This window comes from Rhinichthys klamathensis, unplaced genomic scaffold (genome assembly GCF_029890125.1).
Source record: "Rhinichthys klamathensis goyatoka isolate OS25496 unplaced genomic scaffold, OSU_Roscu_1.1 h1tg000127l_1, whole genome shotgun sequence".
NCBI lineage: Eukaryota > Metazoa > Chordata > Actinopteri > Cypriniformes > Leuciscidae > Rhinichthys > Rhinichthys klamathensis.
In genome coordinates, this window is record NW_026606664.1 from 4,395,927 (window position 1) to 4,413,855 (window position 17,929).

General features: G+C 38.5%; 1 protein-coding gene across 3 annotated transcripts in view; it reads left to right on the forward strand.

Moving 5' to 3' along the window:
• The window catches only part of lrp1ba (low density lipoprotein receptor-related protein 1Ba), a 320,154-nt gene that overhangs the window by 123,605 nt on the left and 178,620 nt on the right, over window positions 1–17,929 (forward strand). For all 3 annotated transcript variants that reach the window (XM_056256617.1, XM_056256618.1, XM_056256619.1), the window contains 7 exons: window positions 736–993; window positions 1,380–1,542; window positions 2,998–3,220; window positions 6,510–6,696; window positions 10,609–10,752; window positions 13,173–13,409; window positions 13,825–14,005. In XM_056256617.1, the coding sequence (XP_056112592.1) occupies window positions 736–993; window positions 1,380–1,542; window positions 2,998–3,220; window positions 6,510–6,696; window positions 10,609–10,752; window positions 13,173–13,409; window positions 13,825–14,005 (1,393 nt within the window). The remainder of the gene's footprint in view (window positions 1–735; window positions 994–1,379; window positions 1,543–2,997; window positions 3,221–6,509; window positions 6,697–10,608; window positions 10,753–13,172; window positions 13,410–13,824; window positions 14,006–17,929) is intronic.

Below are 17,929 nucleotides of genomic sequence, written 5' to 3' on the forward strand. Positions count from 1 at the left end.
CAATATGCAAATGGTCGCCGGCAAGTTGGCCTACGAAAGAGCCATGGGAGAGATAAGCAGGGGAAGCCTTAATGGAAAGTCAATCAGAGCCCATCCAGCCCGACCCGCAACTGTCTATCAAATTTAGAGATGATTACATGCTCACAGTTAATTGCTCTTCATGGTGTCTGTTCATTAGTGTAAAAGGGGGGGCGAAAAAACAACGACGATCACAAAGTTTAAGTTTGGACAATTTGTGCAGCAGCAAGTGCGAGCTGCTTAATGAACCTGTGTTTTATGTTCTATATAGGTAAGCAAAAATGAATGTAATGACTTATTTACGTTTATGTAACACCTAAATATGTATATTTTGTATGGGTGTTTTGGATCTTTATTCAGCTACATGCACTTTTATGAGTTGCCGCTTTTATATTTAGTTAGCAAAAACATAATCAAGAGCATGTTACTGTTAATTCATATCAATCTGTGTCAAATTATGCAGAAAATTTTAAATATTATTTAATTGTGTGTATTTATGGAACATAAAAAGACATGAGTCAGCCATTTTTTTTTTTACGAAAATGTTTAAAATGTCATTGACAGTGGTGGTAATTCATTTTCTAATTTATTTGACTTATTTCAGAATTTGTATACTAAATGTTCTCAGTACAGTACATAAATAATCGCTTAATTTATATTTCACAGGAGATATTATGATTTCCTCTAATTTCCTTCATTTTATGTTCCCTCTTTCAGATCCTGGCGATAAACCTCCGGTTCTGTTGACAACAAATATGAATTCTATATCAGTTGTTTACCTCAATGGATCATCTATGCCAAATCTCAAGTCCATGGAGACAAATGGGACTCAAATAGTGGACTTTATTTATAGAGAAGAGTCACTCTGTTGGCTCTCAGTGGCGCAGGATACGGGTCAACTGTGGTGTGCCCGCATGACCAAACTCAAAGTGTTTTCAGAAATACATGAGATAAGGATAGGTCAAAACCTGCAAAGTGAGTATTTTCCGTCTATTCTCAAAGTGCAAATTAAGGAATGTCTTGTAACTTTGATGTTTTATTCAAAGCAAGTGCAAACTAATGTCCTTTGAAGTTTTTATGAACTTGAGTGTTTTGTTTTTAATGTCCATATAAATTTTCTCATTAGCCTTTTTTCCCCACTTTCTTTTTACCTCTTGAAGTGTTTAATGATCTGCTAATGAAGTGTTTAATGTCAGAAGGTTAAGTGTGTCAAGTGTGCATGTCAAGTCGCTGAATGTCAGTTGTTGCTTTTTTGAAACATGCATGAATTTTTAATTGTTTCTAACTACCAGGTCATGGTACTGTGCTGGTGTCAGAGTGTGTAACACATGTATAAAAATGCAATTTTTTCTCCCATGTAGATGTGGAGCATATGGCCATCGACTGGTTAACAGGAAACTTCTACTTCATAGACAGAGTGAACGACCGAATATTTGTGTGCAGCGAACAGGGAGATGCGTGTGTCACCATCATTGACCTGGACATCCAGAACCCAAAAGGCCTAGCGCTGGATCCCATCATGGGGTACGATCACTAAGACAACCATTAAGTCCTTTTATTCATGACTGGCCATTTACAGTATACTATACATGAGATGGTAACAATGAGCCTTTGCTCTGGATATAATAAACAAATAAATAAATAAATAAATATTTTTTTAATGATTCATTTATAAAAATGACATTAAGAAATTGAATTATTTATGTATGTAATACAAATATATCTACCATACCAATTGCGAGTCTGGACTATTTATTTTATTATATTAACTTTACTCAAGTGTTACAAACAAACAAAAAAGCTGTTTTACAAATTTTTTTTGAATAAAATGAGCAAATAATCAAATGTGATAAAGTACCTTTAATTCGTAAATTATTATATTACATTTAATAAATTAGTAATTAGTACTACTTCTACTACTAATAATAATGTTTTATATTGAACTATTAATTACTACTACTATTATAACTAATAAGAATAATCAATAGTTTAATAAATAGTTAATACAAATAGAGTTTATATAATAATAATAAATAATAATGTTTTATATTTACTTAGTTTAATAAATATTTTATATTAAACTTTTGATAAATAAATAGAAAATATTTAATATATAGTAATAATTTTATTAAATACAAATGAAATAAGTATTTGTAATAATAATAATAATCAGTAGTTAAATAAATAGTTTAAATGGAATAAAGAGTTTATATTCTTTATATTATTTTTAGTAGTAATAGTTATATATAAACAATTTGCCTTTACATTACAAAACAAAAGTAACAAAATATTATGAGATCAAATACTCAAGTGATCATCAAGGTCATAACGCCCACCCTTACTTTCATTACACGGTCACTGAAGTCTAACTGGCCAACTGAAAGAGGTTTACCATCTAGAAAGTCAAATCACAGTAAATATGACCTTTTAGAACCCTCTCCAAACAAATTGTTCATAATTCTTTGACCTAAACATAGATATTCAGCTATCTTAAAATGATCACACGACACGGAGGAGACTCGCGATTCAAATTTTCATAGGCGTAAATAAATCATCCTTATCTGATGTCGAGTCATCTACGCTTCTGTGACGTGAGAAACTCTTTGGTCTCTTGGTAAACAGTCATTTGTATGCAGTGCTGAGTTGTGCATGCTGTTTTGAGCAGTTTCAAACGGTGTGGACCGTTTCTGTGCCACAATTGTCGTGCGTAGTAATGCGGATGACCTCCCCCTCTCTTATTCCTCTGTCAGTATGTGTTAGTTGAAAAAGAAATATCATACTGCGGCCCATTCATTCAGCTCTTGCTCAGAGTGGCTCGCTTTAATTGCGCTGTTGCTACTGTGAGCGTTCAGCTCTGACACAACACTGTTTGGGAATGAGGGGATTGATTAAATCTTAAATGGCCTTGACTTTTGATTTCTTTTACGTCAGGCAGGTTGTAGATTCCGGTTTAAAACCTGATGTGTTCTCACCCCCTAGAAAACTGTTTTTTACGGACTACGGGACTATAGCCAAAGTGGAGCGCTGCAACATGGACGGCACCAACCGAACCAGGATAGTGGAGTACAAAACTGAACAGCCGACCGCCGTGACATTGGACTTGGTCAAGAAGCTCGTCTACTGGGCGGACGCTTATCTGGATTTTATCGAAGTTGTTGATTACAATGGCAAGAACAGACACACGATCATCCAAGGCAACTCGGTAAGACGAACGGTTCCAAACCTACAAAGAAGTGTGACCTCTAAACAACTTAACTATACAGAAAAACTTCCTGTGGATTTTTTTACCCAACAGCCTTAATAGTCAGCAGTAAAGCTGTGATAGATGATGCTTCTTTGAATAACTCTTAAAGCAGTTTATTTTGAAGGCTATAAAGTTTGGCCTCTCTCCATTGCCCCTTCAACGGGCCCAAAAGTATGGTGATACAAAATTCATAGCTTCATAAATTCAGTATAAATTTCATCCATAGTTCATAGAACGGGCCAAGGGCGCTGTCAAACTTGTGTGCATTTTTCTCGAAAACAATAGATAATCCATCCGCGGCTGTGTTTATCAGTGTTATGAGACATCTGGTGTTAACTAATACCCAGATGCAATACTTAGAAAATTCCTTTTGGAAAGCGCCTGCGTGCAGGTGTTCATGGTTTACGTGATGTGATAACTGTAGTTGAAGACCAGCATTCGTATCAATTTCAGACGTTTTTCATGCTAAGTATCGTCTCGCTTGGGGTGCTGTTGATTCTGCTTGGGTTTTTTAAGTATTTGGATTTGGAAAATTAGCTTTTACTGTTGATTAGTTGTTGGATTTAATTTTTAAATGCAATAGAGGTGACTGTTAATTCACCAATCTTTTGTTGGTCCTGGAACAACTTTCCTGTCAACACTCAGGGATGCAAACAGCACGCTTTTCGGCGCCTCCCGCTTTTTTCACGTCATTTTGGGTGACTTATGTGAATCGTGCAGATCCAAAGAGTTTTTTTTTTAAGGGCGGGGGGTCGGGGGGCTGATTATAATTTCACCAACAGTAATTCTGGATTGCCTCCACCAAACAAGGAAATGAGCAAATCAGAACACTGCACACCTAAACAGCAGTATGCGTGCAAGCGTGAACCACTAGTGTTTCTTCTTGCTGCGTATCTATGTCTATGGCAGTGGTCTCCAACACCTCGATCGCGAGCTACCTCCAATCAGACCACGAGCTACTGGTAGCTCGCGACCATTCACATGTTGTGTCTTTTGCACGCTCAAGTTCGTTATTTCAAATTTGGGTGCGCGGCAAGCGCGCTCATAATTGAAACGACGCGCTCACTTTTTCCAGGCGCAGCGAGATGAAAACACCTCAACTTTTCAGAATGCAGCGCGTTTATCGGTGGTGGAAATCCATTAGCTACTAATGGTGCGTTCACGTGCTATGGTAATTATGGTAAATACCAAAAGCCCTCATGTGGTATTTTCCACTGGGCAAATCGTAGAATATTTTGATGCACGAGTTGCCGAGATGAGATTACCTTTGACCTTTTCAAAAGGGCGTAGAGCAACGCAAGAGTTGTGAATGGTAAAAATATGTACTATTCATGATCTAGAAAATATACAGCATATTATTTACCGTTTGAGTTTTGATAAAATAATTTTCTTGCTGTAGCAGATGACTTAAGCAATCTAAAATAGTTTTAGCTAAATAACAGGTCTGGATCTCCATCTTTTTACCACATTACGACAACAAAAGCACTTGAACGCAACACACTGGTAAATACCAGTTCACAAGTGGAAAATATCATATATTTTCCATAGCAAGTAAACACACCATTAAACTTCTTTGTCGTTGTGGAGAGCGCAGTGCATGGTTGCATAGCAACGACAAACGCCACGGGAAAATCGGACCGAATTTTACTATTGATAATAAAAGATAAGCTAATGTGCATTGTAAATGTCAGTAATTTATCTTTTTTGACTCATTCTTTTTATAAAAATGATTTAAAGGCTGAAATATGTGAGGTTTATCTTTTTATAAAACATTTTTTGGCAAAACTTTATCTGAATTTCATTTTACTCTGTACCTATAGGGGTGGGCCGGGGATGGCAGGGGTTGGTGGCAATGTAAGTATCTGGATATTTGCCGCGGGGCGAGGGCTTCGATTACCTCGCTCTTTTTTGACCATACATGTGTTTGCATCCCTGAGCGCTATCCATAACCCTCTACTTAGTCTCGCATAGTCAGATCTTTGATTGATCAGCGTTAGATCTGGTCCACACTGGATCATATTCTAGCCAACAACCGACCACTCTTACCGGTCAGGAAGAGACCGTCTGATGCCCATGTAAATCGACAAAACACAGTTTGTTGTATTTTTGCATTCTTTTTAGGGGCGGACTAATTAAAATAATTAAGAACTAGATTAGACAAGAATAATATACCAGAATACAAAGAGTTTAAATAATGTTTAAATAATGGTGCAGACGTGTCTGCAAATACTTTTATAGAAAGTTTATCCATCCATCCATCCATCCATCCATGAGCTATTTTTTTTAAAGAAATTAAATTAATCTTTTTATTTAGCAATAACGCATTAAATTGACAGTAAAGACATGTATAATGTAACATGTTTCTTTTTCAAATAAATGCTGTTCTTTTGAACATTCTATTAATCAAAGAATCCTGAAAAATGTATCACTATTTCCACACGAAATATTTGGCATTGATAATAATAAGAAATGTTTCTTGAGCAGCAAATCATCATATTATAACTATTTCTCAAGGGTCATGTGACACTGAACCCTGGAGTAATCTTTCAAAGATTTTATGCCACTAACCTGTCAAATCCAATGAATAGTTATTTTTGATAGGAAAAGTCCCAGGATCAACATGCTACTTGTGAAATCACAGGAAGTATGCAGCCAAACGGGGGCCATTTATGTAAATTGATCGCATGGATGCAAAGTTAGGGCTTGTTTTCCTTGACATTTCTGTAGCCATCTCATTGTCCCATGTCAGAACTGTTAGCCTGGATGAACATCGGGTTGTTTTGACCTTGCCGAGTCCTGGCTTCACACTACAACTCTTTTGTGTGTTTTTTTTATTATTGATTTGTTCATCCATTTCCTGCAAGGTTCAGCTCTAGCATATTCCCTGGGACCTTTATCGGAGGTTATATTGGGACTTTTTTCTCAAAGCTGGCACTGAAAGATAACCTGAAATGAACTCTACTACCGCTAACTCATTTGTTTTTCTCATCAGTCTTTCTCCTCGAAATCAAAGCCTCAACGGTACCCGTCGGTAATTTGTAGCACAGATGTGACATCAAAGATCCCTGCATATTTCAACTGGTGTCTGACTCAGGGCTGCTGTTTATTCAGCTAAGGTTACATTGGATGGATTAAAGAAGCGAATTTAAGCAGACGTATTTGTGTCACGTTCAGAATTAAGTCGAAGAGGTGCCATGGCCTCTAGATGAGTCTTTCTCTCTCTCCATTCCTGTGTTTCTCTCTCCAGGTGTCGCACCTGTACGGATTAGCGCTATTTGAAGATTACTTGTTTGCGACGTGCTCTGAACCCTCCAGAGAGAGCAAAGTGGACATATTTAGGATAAATCGCTTCAACGGCAGTGACACGAACACCGTTACCACTTTGGAAAGTGCCAAAGCCGTCCGAGTTTATCACAGACTGGCTCAACCTACAGGTAAACTTGTCGTGGGAGTGTAACTAATATAATCAGCATTCACTCATATTTAAAAATAGCGATGACTTATTTATACTGAAGTACTAAATTATACTGAAATGCTACTAGTATCTGTTATTCATGAAAAACAAGAGCAGAATTAATTTGTTTAAAATGTTGTTACGTATGTTGTTACATTTGCGACTAATCAATAAACGCTCTGCTCGTGTTTCATGAATGAGGTAAACCAAAATATCTCACAAACCGGCTAATAAATTTACAACCAAACGAAGTCTGAGTGTTTTTGAAGATGGTGTTTTTACTGCAATTTCTCTAAAAGCTGCAATATTTACTTTTATCTATGCTATGGAAGGCTGTTCCACTTCAGAGTAAAACAATAAAAGCAACTGTGAAGTTTAAAATAAGAAATACCATTACACTGTGAGATACAAAGTTGCAACTGTGCTAAATAAAATCATAACGTCGCAATTTGGGGAAGTAAAGAGTTTTTAAGATGATTTAGTTTAAAGAGTAGTAGATGAAGAGTTTGTACTCAATGCTTTAAATCAAATGTAATGGGTTTTATTGTACAAAAATATCCATAATACTACAATGAACTGACATATCACATAATATTTTGATTTAATTAAAACAAGGGGACAAATTATTACAACGTGACCATGATTTTGTAAAACAAGTGAACAATTGAGTATATTGTGCTCACGATTTAGTAAAACAAGGGAACTAATTATTATATCATGTGCACAATTTACTTAAAATGAGGGAATTTTTCAACTAAACGGATATATGCATATGCATATTCATTTACTCAACAACGTCGTTTTGGGGGCCTGAAAAGGAATAAAGCAGGTTTCAAAGTGCAAGTTTTTGAAAACGATACTGTCATCATCTCTGTGTAAACTAGAGTAAGAGGAAACTGTGAAAACTAAAAAAAATCATCTCTTGTGAAAACGGTGACGTCATGCGCAAGATAATTTACGTGTTCAGTCTATAGGCGCGTAGATTTTCTTTACAAAGGGACATTGCCAACTTCTGGCCTGGCATGAATAAATCAGCGCTTTTAGTCGTTTTTTTGCGGATCAGTGTGAACGGGGATCGTTTTGACAATGTTGTCGTCTGTACGAGAAAAATGCAAAGGAAAAACATTGTTGTGTGTAAACGTGCCGATAGTAAGTCGTGGGAACAAATTGTTATTCGTGGTCACAACATGCATTTTTTTTTTTTACGCAGGGCATGTGCGGGGATCCGTAATACACAATTTAGGGCATGTTTACACGCAACTAGCCTATGTACTAAAAACGTAAAAGTTTTGATCCCCGTCCACTAGAGATGCGCGGTTGGCGGTTATAGCCGCGGACTCCGCGGATAAACCGCGGATCGGGCGGATGACGTGACGACAGTGTTGTTTTTGGCAGCCCTTTTAGTTTTAGTCTTAGTCTTTTGGACGAAAATGCTTTTTAGTTTTAGTCACATTTTAGTCACTTATAAACTAAATCGTTTTAGTCAAGTTTTAGTCGACGAAAACAAAAAAAGGTTTTAGTCAAGTTTTAGTCATGTTTTAGTCAATTTTAGTAAAATAAAATAAAAAATAGTCTTTAAAAAATAGAGAAAATAAAAGTGCAGCTGTGTCAATTTGTATCAAGTTCAAAAATGGAAAAGAAATAAAAGTGCCACTTTGCAATCTGTAAAAAAAAAAGAGAAAAGAATAGAAATCCATTTGGCAAGACAGGTCTATTTATCCCTACATTAGTGTCTGCAATGAGCCTGTTTTGCATTGCACAATTTCTCAAAAGTCATGCTCAATGTTCAGCTGAGATCTGTACTTTGTTTTCAGTGAAACTGAAACAGCTGAAAAGCCCATCTCACAGAGATATGATGTGGCAAAGGGAAGAAGAATGCACACAGCTCTCTGCCTTTAGCCTATACATAAAAACGTGATTTTTAAAAAATAGATAGACATAACATACTGTGTTTGATATGGGATTAAAATGATGGGTAGTGTATGGGCAGTGTATAAGATATAAAATAATGATTCATTATTGTAATATTCCTTTGTTCCGATCAGAGCATGTGAGCGGAGAGCGCATTTCTGAATATTCCTCGGCTCGCTCATTCAGCTCAGGCTCGCGCGCTGAACCCAGAATGGCCTGCTGGTTCGAGAATATGTGGAATAAGAGCTGCCTCCGACTAAAGTTTTTATTCTAGTCGACTAGTAGTTGTTCATTTAAGCCATTAGTGGAAAATCGTCCCTTTATATTAATTTAATTACTTAAATAGGCTATACAGGATAATGAGCGTTATAGCCGCACTCAAGCGCACGACCGCGCGCATAAAGCTTGCCACAAAGAACCGGCAAAAGTAATGATTATGAATGTGTAAAAAAATAGCAAGGAGACATTTAATTGTTTATTAATAAACTGGTGTTTTCGGTGTCGCAGCAAAATTGAAGTTGACGATAAGGACGCCATGAGCGAATAAAGATACAAAGGCATAAAACGGAAAATTTCCTCCCGTTTGGAGGAGACCTATCACGCCAGTGGGGCGCGCCCCACACTTTGAACCGCTGGATTATACTGAAACTGAAAGTATGTCCATAAATCATCTCGTCGTTTCCGACCATCAAGCCCGTCTATTGGCTTCGATCGCCGCCGTGGTCCTTCGAAGATGTGTGGCGAGTGACCAGCCGCAGCCGCTGTGTGTTGTTGTTGTTGTGTGGAATCTGGTGCGCGCACGGCATGGGTGGTGGGCGTACCCAAAACAAGGATAGGAAGCGGCAGCATTGCTGATACTTTTTTTTTAGCTCAAAACAGACAGATTTCACGCAAAATAGGCAGAAATGACATGCGTGTGATTGTGAACGTCAGACTTATAATCATTTTCGTTCCGTCTCGTCTTGTCAACGAAAACTCGAAAACGTCTCGTCATGTTTAGTTACCTTAGAGCCATTTTTAGCTAGTCATCGTCGCGTTATCGTCATAAAAAAAAAGTGCGTCAACGAAATCATTTCGTTTTCGTCATCGTTGACGAAAACAACACTGCGTGACGAAAAAAATATTTTAATTAAATTCGGGCGGGTGGCGGGCGGTTTCTAGTCTCGCGGCTGTCATCAGCAGCGCCTTGTATCAGCGGATGGCGGGCGGGTGCGGTTTTGAAAATTGGTCAAAAACGTTGGTGCGGATGGATGGCGGACGGATGATGAGTTATGTGATGCGGTTGCGGATGAAATAATAGCCCATCCGCGCATCTCTACCGTCCACAATGATCCGCAAAAATGACTAAAAGCGCTGTATTATTCATGCCAGGCCAGTAGTTGGCGATGTCACTTTGTAAAGAAACACTACGCATGCGCATAACATCACCGTTTTCACAAATTCGAGTTTTTGTAGTTTACACAGAGACGATAATGGTATCATTTTCACAAATGTGCACTTTGAAAACCTGTTTTCAAAAGTTTCCATTTTCAGGCCCCCAAAACGTCATTGTCGTGTTAATGAAACGCATAAAAAGTTTTCCGTTTTTAGTTTGAATCCGTTTCGTGTAAACGCCTCTTTGGTTGGCTTTTAATATTTAGCATTTAGCATATTTTATGTAGCATGTATAATTGTTTTCCCTACTGTGTGTGAAACACCGTTCTAATCATTTTATCATCCTAAAACAGAGAAAAAACACTGGACTAAACTTTGTATGGGTATTTAGCCATATTGCAAAGTAATTAATGAATTTGTGTCAAAATATCGTAGAGTTTAATTTTTGACATAAACCAATATGGAAAGTGTTTTCTTCTCCATTTTAAAAGTTTATAGGCCCGACTCTTTCCTGTATACACAATTAGTTATCTTTTTAACATTTCGCATTTAGCATTTGGTATGTAGCAATGCTCGCTCCTTGATGCTGACCTTTCTCTTTCTCCAGTCAGGACTCACTCATGCAGCCCTGACCCACACGGACGAAAAGGTGGATGCTCGCATATCTGTCTCCTGAGCCACAACTACAAATCACGCGTATGTCGCTGCCGGACTGGCCACGTCCTTGCCAGCGACGGGAAGTCCTGCAAAAGTGAGGGTCGCAAAATGCCAATTTCTCTTTCCTCTCTCCTCCTCTTGAAGCTCCTAGGTGTCTGATTAGCATCTTGGAGACGGGTTTCTCATGTAAATGGTTTTAAGGGTATTCCCAAGGGAAAGGGTGCTGCTATCTGAAGCCATATATCAGACAGATGGCCCTTGTGGGTTTGTCGAAATGGAAATTTATGACCAAATTTATAGAGGCCCAAGACGCTGAAGAATGGACACGTTTCTGTGATTAATAGCGCACGTTCAGCACATTAGGGAGGAATACATGGGAAATTGATATGTTTTGTCTCTTGGCATCAGGATCATTGACTATCAGAGAATATGTGTGTGTTTTTGGGTGTGTAGGGCTACATCAGATGATTTTAAAGTTTCTCCCGAACTTCAGATGGTAGACCACTTTAACAGTAAAACAAAAATTGCAAATCATTTAGCACCTTAAATATATTACCTACAGTTTTAACGTAGTGTACGAATTACGATGTACCCAGTAATGAAAATCCCAAAATATCGTAAATTTGCTTTGTTTTCTATATCAGTCAAACAATTGTATATCCAAAACGGTCTAATTAGAATTCATAATAATGCGTTTTAATGGTTTTGGACAGAATTGTACTGAAATTATACTATTAGAATCAGTTATTCGTGAAACAAGAGCAGACTGAATTTCTCTGTAAAATGTCATATTTTTTCACCTACGTTTTTATATGCAACAATTTATGTACAACTACAATTTGGTTTGCAAACAATACAGCAATATCTTCTGCTCGTGTTCCATGAATGAGGCCCAACATAGATGACTCAAACTAAGAAACTATGTGTGTGTTTTCAATTGAAAGATACAATTTTTACTGTAATTTCTGTAAAATCTGCAATATCTACGTTTATTCATGCTATGGAAGCTCACTCCACTTCAGAGTAAAAAATTAAAAGTAATTGTATGGTAAACTTTACTGTAACGTTTAAAATAAGAAATGCCGTCAAGTACTAAACCTAACCTAAACCTAAAGTTCAATCCCTTACCTAAACCCTTAAACCTACTGTAACCATGATTATAACTTGAAAAACATTTTGTACAAGCCAGATTATTTATCTGTCAATTTCGTAACCGTGTACAAATTATTACGAGAGTGTGTCACCAGGTGACTTTCCACATTTACATCCATTGATATTATTCATAACTGCGATGTGTCACCCAGATTGCAGCAATCATATAATACTCAACTGATGGGCGTCAAATGCAGGTGTGTATAGGCTATGTTATAGTGGCTTTGAATGTAGCTCATCCAATTGAGTGTTTTGTTTTTATCTCAAGTGTTATAATGTGATGCTGTTTCCAGACTGATTCCAGACTCGTCATTCATTCGTTATGAATGAGTTGAAGTATCATTCATTTGTAAATTATTCAATTCACTGGATTATGCAAGGACATGCATTACGACATGGTTATTTAAAGTACTGTAGTTCACCCAGAACTGAAATTTCTGTCTGTCTTACCCTAGGGGGCATTAATAACATTGTGCGTCATTGATTCTCGCATCTCATGACCGAATTGCATGCAATGAAACCTCTGCCATATTTGTTTTGAGAGCAGCAGAATGGTTGCTTTTGATTCGAGAGTCAATAACGGCTGAAATTTCTGTACCTTTCTCACACAAAGAAATAATTTGGCTTCAGTCCCGTTTAAAGTTATACAAACACAATTGTTCTAGCTGGGTTCCTCTATTCCTTCATCCAATTTTCTTTGTCTCCCTGGATCTCACTGTCAGACCTAATAATAATTGCAATCATCATGTTTGTAGCATTTCAGCTCGTAAGTAATGCATTTCGAAAACATTGTGCTTCATACACATGTGTCCCTCATTTTACTGCCCCCACTTAGGACCCTATTTATCCCTGGTTACTTTTTTACACACACACACACACACACACACACACACACACACACACACACACACACACACACGCACACGCACGCACACACACACACACACACACACACACACACACACACACACACACACAGACACACACACACACACACACACACACACACACACACACACACACACACACACACACACACACACACACACACACACACACACACACACACACACACACACACACTCAGATACAATTACAAACACAATGTAACTGTTATGCACCAAAAGATGATTGATTCGATAGAACCGAATCAGTGGAACTAATTCTGGTTTTAATTAAACTAATGTAATTAGCTTGAGCCTCTTGCTTTGGATACATTTTTGTCAAAGGCTTTAATTTGCAGAACTGAATTGAAAACGGAGGCTAATTATGTCAATTAATTAAGCTCTGACAGTACTGTGGCAGAAGGCTTATTACGTTCTGCCACTGCATTTGTTTACTTGGGTAATCGTGTCTTCTCAGAACCAAAGAACGAGCTGTTCCTGTTTTACGGAAAAGGACGACCCGGGGTTATCCGAGGTCTGGATATGAATATCAAGTCTGGCGATGAACATTTGATTCAAATCGAAGGGCTTGTGAGTCCCAGAGCGCTGGACTTCCATGCAGAGAGTAGCTACATCTACTTTGCCGACACCACAAGCTTCCTAATCGGACGCCAGAAGACTGATGGAACCGCTCGGGAAACGATCCTTAAGGACGGTATGTTTTATCATTCATGACTTACCCTATGCTTTATTCTGAGAGATTAATGTTTGCTTTTGTGTAAGTCTGTTGAGCCTTACCGCAGTTTTATTGTGGAAAAAGCAGTTAAATATTCTCTAACGAACTCATTTTCGCTCTGGCTCTGTAATGAATCATCTGTGCAACCATGCGGCATGGTACGGTAGAAGCAGGCCACCTGTACTTGAGCGCTTCTGTTGCCGATGTTTTCCAAATGGGATGTTATTCATCATACATTTTGTGCAATTCAGTTGTCGGGCAATCTCGCTGGTCGATACCGCATAATTCCACTAGGAAGAATTAGAGGAGGACAGTGATTAATTGAGCTGTCTTTGATGTTATCAAGCAAAAAGAACAACATTTTCTCAATTTATTTCTGCTTCTCTTTCTCCAGAGCTGGATAATGTTGAGGGTATTTCGGTGGACTGGATCGGTAACAACCTGTTATGGACAAATGACGGTTATAGAAAGACCATCAACGTGGCCGGGCTGGAACGGCCCTCTCAGACCAGGAGAACGCTTTTAGAAGGCAATATGTCTCATCCCAGAGCCATTGTTGTGGATCCTCTAAATGGGTAAGCCCATGATACCTTTCCTGCTTACAGCAGCATTTAAAAGCTTCTTCTGCAGGGATTTCAGTCTGCTAAAGCCTTGGACAAAATCCAGCCATTTAGAGCGCACTGGGGGGCGGGGATGTTTGCCCTTTGCGCTTAGAGATTTCATCAAGAAATTTCAATAACCGTGTGCTTTCTTTGTTTTCTTTAACAAAGGGCTGGTATCAGATAATAATACTAAAAAAACATGGTACTACTATATACCATGGTACTTTCTGGTGTCAACTTCTTTGAAATGATGCCGAGTTAACAAACATACATTTATTCAATATTGTTGTTCATTTAAATGAAAGAGAGTAAATAGCAGAAGTACCATTGTGTCAAAGCGAGCTAATGTGAACATCCTTATTCGATGTCATTGCTCAGATGGAAAAGCTTAAAGGGAATATGGAGAGACCATGACTGCAAATCGCTGTCTTGGCAGAACGGTGAAGCCTGACTTAAGAGGTTTAAAAGTTTAAAGGCAGGTTCTGGTTTCTGCTTATATTTTAGTGACTTCTTTTCCGTGTGCTGTACACTTGACATGTCTATCCTCGTAATGGGTTTTTGGATTGGGTAGTCTGTTTTTTAATAGCTTCGATGTCTTAGAATTTTAGATCATTTGCAAAAAAGACTTGGAGTTTTTGGAATAATTACGAGTAATCAGTTTTAATCTGCAATTAATCTGCAATTGTGTTACTGGAAATTGGTTTAACGTTTCAAGCAGTCCAAGTTTTTTTTTTGAACTTCGGATCACCGCTTAAGCTTTAGCTGCCGGTATGCTGAATATTCAATACCTATCCCAGCTTAATCTCCCCCCTTTCAAATCCCATTTCACTCTCTAAAAACTGTCCTTTCCATGTCCGTCCTTCCGTATCACATGTACGCATGTCATTTCCTGTCTGTGCTAACATGATAAGATGGAGGATTAGCTGTTATGACTCTAGGTCCTGATCGCATTTGCTCTCCCTCTCCATCACTCGGACGATTTTCCTGTTCACAGCAGGTGCTGTCACTCAAAGCCCTGCCTCATGAGTTATTCAACAGGTCACTGAATATGAGTGGGGGAGTTGATTCCCTCTGTCATGTTATGTTAGGCTGTGTTCAAATGCGCAAGGCCGTGTCACAGTGTTAAGTTTATGTGGTGAAATGTGAGAGGTTTGAACTTGGAAAAATAGGACCTTGTAAGAGTTGCAGAACAAAAAGTTTTGGCTCCCAAAGAATGAAGTATTAATAACATCCAATTTTGAGAGCCTTTTTTTTATTAGGTTTTTAGGTGGTTAAGTGGGGACATTGTCCTCAATACTTTTGAAGGATGTTTTTTTTTTACGGTGACCTGTCTTCTAGAAGGCATCTTTGAGCAAACCCAGCTTAAGATCATAGCTGTGTTTTGGAACATGGTACTTGGTTATTGAATTTAGTATGAATATGTTAGCCTTAAGGTTAAGCTAGTTTGCTCCAAAACAATGACAAAAATTGCATTTAGAAGATATAAGCATTCAAAATGTAAAGTCTCTCACTTTCACCAATATGGATCAATGATATTGATGACATCACTCTGCACTTCAGCTTCTCATTAGATTTTCTGTTGCTTTCCTAAACTGTCAAATGCGACTTTACCAAGCTCAACGGCTCTGGCCTAGATGTGATCTAAACTAAACACTTTTGGCTATTTTAAAAAAAGAGGAGGAGCTGCTTGATATGTCCCGCCCTGTTTTCCTGTTTCAAGGGAAATGACATCAACACATTGAATAACGCTGCATGTTTCAAGGCGATTTAGTGGGACTTTAAGTATTCCAAACCAGTCATTCGCTGGTCCAACCTAGTCAACGTTCCAAAAACCAACTTTACCACCTTGAACTGGTACAACCAGCTGCTACTGTAGCTAGTTTGTTGCTGGTCCAAGATGGTCTACCAACTTATGATCAGCTAGAAACCAGTTACAACCAGGGCTTGACATGAGCTTTTTTGCTCACCAGCCACTGTGGCTAGTGTTTTTCCAAAGTTACTAGTCTCTCAGCATTTTCACTGGTTATAATTTTGACATCGATACCATAAGGAAAAGCTGCCATATAGATATTTTTAATATTATCTCATAATTTGGCAGCAGGTATAATAGGCTGTTGCCACTTTAAGACCTGACGCATGGATCCATTATTACAGTATCTTACACACGCGTTTTCTCACTTAAAACATAAATGACTGTGTTTATGTGAATACTCGCCAAGACCGGCGTTTTGACATTATTTTGCTTCCCTACAATATAGCAGTGGTGGACGAAGTACACATACCATGTACTTGAGTAAAAGTAAAGATACTCAAGGTAAAATATTACTCAAGTAAAAGTAGAAGTGCTGCCTTTAAACATTCACTTGAGTAAAAGTACAAAAGTATTTGCCTTCAAATGTACTTAAGTATCCAAGTACTTTGATTTTTTTATGGCTATAATGTCCTATTATAATTTGTCACAAGACTCTTGCTGAACTCAGTCTAAGTGAAGACTAATGTCACTCTTGGCACACCAATCTATTAATAAAATGACATTAATTAGACTGCTATATATATATATACTGTATACTGTATATATATATATATATACACTCACCGGCCACTTTATTAGGTACCCCATGCTAGTAACGGGTTGGACCCCCTTTTGCCTTCAGAACTGCCTCAATTCTTCGTAGCATAGATTCAACAAGGTGCTGGAAGCATTCCTCAGGGAGTTTGGTCCATATTGACATGATGGCATCACACAGTTGCCGCAGATTTGTCGGCTGCACATCCATGATGCGAATCTCCCGTTCCACCACATCCCAAAGATGCTCTATTGGGTTGAGATCTGGTGACTGTGGAGGCCATTTTAGTACAGTGAACTCATTGTCATGTTCAAGAAACCAATTTGAAATGATTAGAGCTTTGTGACATGGTGGAAGTAGCCATCAGAGGATGGGTACATGGTGGCCATAAAGGGATGGACATGGTCAGAAACAATGCTCAGGTAGGCCGTGGCATTTAAACGATGCCCAATTGGCACTAAGGGGCCTAAAGTGTGCCAGGAAAACATCCCCCACACCATTACACCACCACCACCAGCCTGCACAGTGGTAACAAGGCATGATGGTTCCATGTTCTCATTCTGTTTACGCCAAATTCTGACTCTAACATCTGAATGTCTCAACAGAAATCGAGACTCATCAGACCAGGCAACATTTTTCCAGTCTTCAACTGTTCAATTTTGGTGAGCTCTTGCAAATTGTAGCCTCTTTTTCCAATTTGTAGTGGAGATGAGTGGTACCCGGTGGAGTCTTCTGCTGTTGTAGTCCATCCGCCTCAAGGTTGTGCGTGTTGTGGCTTCACAAATGCTTTGCTGCATACCTCGGTTGTAACGAGGGGTTATTTCAGTCACTGTTGCCCTTCTATCAGCTCGAACCAGTCTGGCCATTCTCCTCTGACCTCTGGCATCAACAAGGCATTTCCGCCCACAGAACTGCCGCTCACTGGATGTTTTTTCTTTTTCGGACCATTCTCTGTAAACCCTAGAGATGGTTGTGCGTGAAAATCCCAGTAGATTATCAGTTTCTGAAATACTCAGACCAGCCCTTCTGGCACCAACAATCATGCCACGTTCAAAGTCACTCAAATCAACTTTCTTCCCTATACTGATGCTCGGTTTGAACTGCAGGAGATTGTCTTGACCATGTCTACATGCCTAAATGCACTGAGTTGCCGCCATGTGATTGGCTGCTTAGAAATTAAGTGTTAACGAGCAGTTGGACAGGTGTACCTAATAAAGTGGCCGGTGAGTGTATATATATATATATATATATATATATATATTTGAATTGAATACATTTTTTGTGTGTTTGATTTTGGAGGGAAGGGGACTGTTCATATAGGTAGGAAGGT